Source organism: Arachis stenosperma, chromosome 10, assembly GCF_014773155.1.
Source record: "Arachis stenosperma cultivar V10309 chromosome 10, arast.V10309.gnm1.PFL2, whole genome shotgun sequence".
Taxonomy (NCBI): domain Eukaryota; kingdom Viridiplantae; phylum Streptophyta; class Magnoliopsida; order Fabales; family Fabaceae; genus Arachis; species Arachis stenosperma.
In genome coordinates this window covers 84,514,969-84,519,926 of record NC_080386.1, presented here as the reverse complement: position 1 = coordinate 84,519,926, position 4,958 = coordinate 84,514,969, and the positions used below count along the sequence as shown (strand labels likewise).

Sequence of the window (4,958 nt, the reverse complement as noted above, 5' to 3'; positions counted from 1 at the left end):
AATCTTGCTTGCTTCCAATCCTCAAGTGCCTTCCTCACTGACTCATGACTCTCTTCCACCCTTTGTCTTTCCTCTCGTGCTAATTCATCCTTCATTTCTTCATACTTGGCGATTCCTGGATGCAGTATTGGCAGCTGTCCTACTAAGTAGCCGAGCCTGGCTTGAGTGTTTATGTGATGCCCTGTCTCGCTCATGTAAACTCCTTCTGCGAATGCCCTTTGCTCGTCCAATAGTTCTGCTTGTTCTATTTGTCTTTGATGCATCTCATGTATGTGTGCCCCTTGATGTGCTTGGATGTTGATTAGCCTCTGGATGGATTCTTGTTGCTCATTTTGCCTTTGTTCCATCCTATTGAATGTTTCTCCTCATTGTTGTCCTTGACTTAGTTGTTGTTCCATCATTTGTAGTTGAAGCTCTTTCTGTGCTCCTTGGCTTTCCAAATACTGTCTAGACAAGCCATCAATGGCTTCTTGCAATTGGTGCATGTCCAAGGTCTGTGGTGCTTGCCCCTCTACGACTTGTCCTTCCACTACTTGGGGGGCTGTCCTCTTCCTTCGCTTCCATTGAGGCAGGGGGGATGCGGCAGCATTCATCCTTCGGACCGTTATTGGAATTCCTTCCTTTATCCACACGGGATTCTCATCTTCAAAATCCACCCCCGCTTTCTTGCATATTCGGTAAATAGTGCTGGTAACCTAACGTTCCTCTTGAGTCACTTTTTTCTGCCATCTTTCTAATGCCTTCAGCTATGAGTTCATGAACCTTGATTTCTCCTCCCTTCAGTATACAGTGCACCATTGTTGCTCTCTTGAGATTCACCTCCGAGTTGTTTGCAGCTGGGAAGATAGACCTCCTCACTAGCTCAAACCACCCCTTGGCTTCAGGAGTGAGATCTGTTCTCTTGATGAACTTTGGTTTCTTTCCCGCACCCCTTTCCCAGTCAGCTCCGGGTACACAAATGTCCTGCAAAATCTGGTCATAATTGGGGTTGTCCAATCTTGAGTGATAACTCTCTTCTTCAAACTGTATGGACCGTAGCTTCAGTGCCCTCATGACACTCATAGGACCAAAATCCACTATCTTTACTCTCACAAAGCTTGTATATGACTCATCTTTCTTATCATATCGGACCGCATTTGCATAAAATTCTCTTATGAGGTTTGCATTCACCTTAGTGACAGGATCGGTGAGGAGCTTCCATCTTCTCTTTTCTACTTTCTCTGTGATTTCTGGACACTCAGTTTTCTTCACTTGAAATCCCATCTTATAAATGATTTCCTTGTCAACCATCCACCCGTATTGCAATGCATGATATAGGCTTCTAAATCTCTTTTCATCATACGGGTGTTGCTCCATGGGTTCCTTTCCCTTCCTTGTTTTAGAACTTGAAGAGGCATGAACGAGAGTTAATATGTGAAGGTGGTAAGGTTTTGGAGACTTTTGGTTGTTTAGGGTTTTATTGCAATGATGAAAGTGAGGGGGAAATGTTTGTACTGTGAGAGGGAGTGTCTTGTGCCGAAATGAAGAGTTGTGAAGAGTGGGTTATGACAATGAATGTGGGCACGGAACAAGGATTATTTATATATGGAAGTTGTGAGAAAATGGAGGGTGTGGATTGATGGAGTGGTTACTTGATGGATGGTTGGGGTTATGCATGGACAAAAGACAAGGATCATCACTTTATGATGGAGATTGCTCGGTCTTTTAGGTGTCCCATTTTTCTAATGTTGCATGGCAACATTTTCCAATGTATTCCCTTTTTAGAACAAGTGTGTAGTCCCTCCTTTTGTGGTGTCCGAACTTTCTTTGTTTGGTTGTCCTATCTATCCCCATCAATGCTCCTTTTCTTTTCCCTAGAAAGATGAAATAAGAAAAGTAAGAAAATATATCAAAACGACAATATGAACTTTACGGCTAGAATTAAAAAAAAGTAAGAACAGATTAAATTGTTTATTCATGAATTCCAACTAACTAACTAACTATTTGTGGGTCCTTATATGCATATTGGTGGCACCATGGGGTGACATCAAACTTAGTTTGGAGCACTATGATGAAAAGTTTTGTTCAAAGCTCCCAAGTCTAGCATGCATCTTGGTTTGCTTTGAACATCAAACTTGTTCTTCACTATATACTGCACAATAAGGTTTTCACCAAGTGTTTGTCAAGTTTGGGTTTGAATTCATAAATGTTGACTTATTCACTATCTTCTAAAAGCATATAAAACATGGGTTGCCTCCCATGAAGCGCTTCTTTAGCGTCACTAGCTTGACGTTTCTCCCTCATCAGGGTGGTTGGTAATGCTTGAAGTCCTCCCCTCTCGCTGTGGACTTGTATCCATTGGTTGTATCAATGATCTCTACATGTTCCAGGGAAAGAACTCTGTTGATTGTGAAGACTTTAGGTAACTGAGATGGTACAGTAGGGAGATTAGGGGGAATATCCGGGAAGTAAGTTGAGATCACTCTATCTCCTGGAGAGAAGTCTTCCGTAGGGATCTTTTTGTTCCTCCACTTTCTTGGTACCTTCTTCCTTGTGTCCTTTGATATTGCCTTGCTCTTGATGACTTCTTTTTCTAAGGGAGTTGTGATGTTGTCTTCACATGCCTCTAGAGGTTTAGGTTCTTCCAACTTTTCCTTGAGCTGTGGTAGTTGCTGTTTCCCTTGTTTATCAACCAAAGGGGTCTCCAGATAGGTTGGGTGTGCTTCAGTCCTTGCTTCCTCCTTCAGCATCTCATTACGATCTTTGCTTGGTTCCTTGTGCTCTTGGACTGCTTCTTGTGAGAGTTTGAAGACATTAAAGCTGAGCCGTTCATCATGGATCCTCAATATTAGCTCCCCTTTCTCCACATCTATGATTGCTCTGGCCGTAGCTAGGAAGGGTCTTCCCAATATGATTGGGTGAGTGTGACTCTCTTCCATGTCCAGGATGACAAAGTCTGTTGGGAGAAAGTATTTCCCAACCTTTAGCAACACATTTTCCACCACTCCTATTGCTTGCTTTTGAGTCTTGTCAGCTAGTCTGATGACTACATCTGTGGACATTATCTCATTGATCTGCAGCCTCTTCGCCAGGGATAGGGGCAATAAGTTGATGCTTGCCCCCAAATCACAGAGTGCTCTATCAAACATTGTTTCCTCTATGGCACAGGAGATGTGAAAACTCCCTGGGTCTCTTCTTTTTGTAGGCAACTCAGGTTGAATGAGGGCACTGCATTCCTTATTCATCACTATAGTCTGGGCCCCTTTGATTGAGCTTTTTCTGGGAAGAAGTTCCTTCATATACTTGATGAATGCAGGCATTTGTTGGATGACCTTGATGAATGGTATGTTCACATGCAGAGATGCAAACAAATCTAGGAACCTTGAGTATATTCTCTTCCCCACAGCACCATTGAGCAGTTGGGGAAATGGTGCATAGAGCTTCAACAACTCTTGTTGTGAGATTTCTGGTTCTTGGTGATCTCTATCCTCCTCCTCTATTGAGTTATCTTCAGGCTGTTTGGAGAGTTTGCTTTGCTTGTCTTCAGCCTCTTGACCACTTGTAGTGACCATTTTGCAATCTTCCCATCTTACTTTCTTTACTTCTCCTTTTGGGTTTTTCTCTGTGTCACTTGGGAAGCCATCAGTAGGTTTGGGAATCTTCTCAGCTACGCATCCCACTTGGAATTCCAGCTTCTTGATGGTCTCTCCCTGGTTCTTAATATTGGCTCGCACCTCCTCTTTGAACACCTTGTTTTCTTGAATCTCTTGGCATATTCCTTCAAGTAAGGTTTCAAGCTTAGAGAGTCTGTCATCAATTGATGGTAGATTGGGATTAGAGGTGGAAGGATGAGAGGTGTTGTTTTGGTTTTGATATGGGTGTGGAGAAGTGTTGTTGTGGGGGTGTTGATATGTCCTCTGTGTGAATTGTTGATGGGCTGCATTGTTGTTGGAGTTGTAACATCTCTGGTCTTGGCTTTGATCTTGCTGATTCCCCCACCCAAAGTTTGGGTGGTTCCTCCATCCAGGGTTCTATGTCTTGGAGTATGGATCATGGTTCTGTCTAGGTGAATTCCCAATGTATGTCTTGGAGTATGGATTGTGGAAGTTAACGTGGCTCCTTGGGGTTTTGTGGTTGCTTCCAACGTTAGTGACAATGTTGGGTGTCACTAACGTTGTCGACCACCCTTGCCTCTTACATTAGCTCCCACGTTAACCAAGTTAACGTGGAAGTTAACGTGGTACATTGCACCTTAGGCCAACGTTAGTGACAATGTTGAGTGTCACTAACGTTGGCTTCCTTCCCCCTTTTAACGTTAGAGGCCACGTTAACTAAGTTAACATGGACTCTAACGTGGCCACTTATGATCATTGGCCAACGTTAGTGATAATGTTAAGTGTCACTAACGTTGGCTCAAAGTCCCTTCTTCACGTTAGAGTTCACGTTAACTTAGTTAACATGACTCTTAACGTGGGCAATGATGGCTTCGAGAGCGTTATTGGCAATCACTTTTCTCATTAACTTTGCAAGTTACCTCCCATTCCACGTTAGTGGCCACGTTAATTAGATTAACCTGACTGCTAAGTGGTTCTTCCTTGCTTCCTCTGGTCCTGAAATCAAGCAATAGAGTGCATCAAAGTTCTAATCCAAGTAATGGGTAATGCAACATACAATTTGTCACTAAACTCATGCAAAATCCTCGTGAAATCATGTAAAATGCACAATGTATGCTTGAATCAAGGTGTAAGTGAATATCTACCCAAAACTAGCTTATTTCCTAAGGAAATGCATGAAACTACCCTAAAAACAGTAAAGAAAACGTCAGTGAAACTGGCCAAGATGCCCTGGCATCACAGCGCCGAGTTGATTTAACGTTGTCCGACCTATTAATGCATTGTAGGCTAAGCTTACGTTGACCACGATATAATTTATCTTGAGTGTTCTGGATTGGTTCCCCTTTCCGAAGGTTGTATGTAACG

At 42.8% G+C, this 4,958-nt stretch overlaps 1 protein-coding gene across 1 annotated transcript; it reads right to left on the bottom strand.

Annotated features, from left to right (window-relative positions):
* Positions 1 to 2,282: 2,282 nt before the first annotated feature.
* LOC130957295 (uncharacterized) lies at positions 2,283 to 3,551 on the bottom strand. Its single transcript, XM_057884162.1, has one exon. The coding sequence runs from the start codon at positions 3,549 to 3,551 to the stop codon at positions 2,283 to 2,285; it is 1,269 nt and encodes a 422-aa protein (XP_057740145.1).
* Positions 3,552 to 4,958: the final 1,407 nt, after the last annotated feature.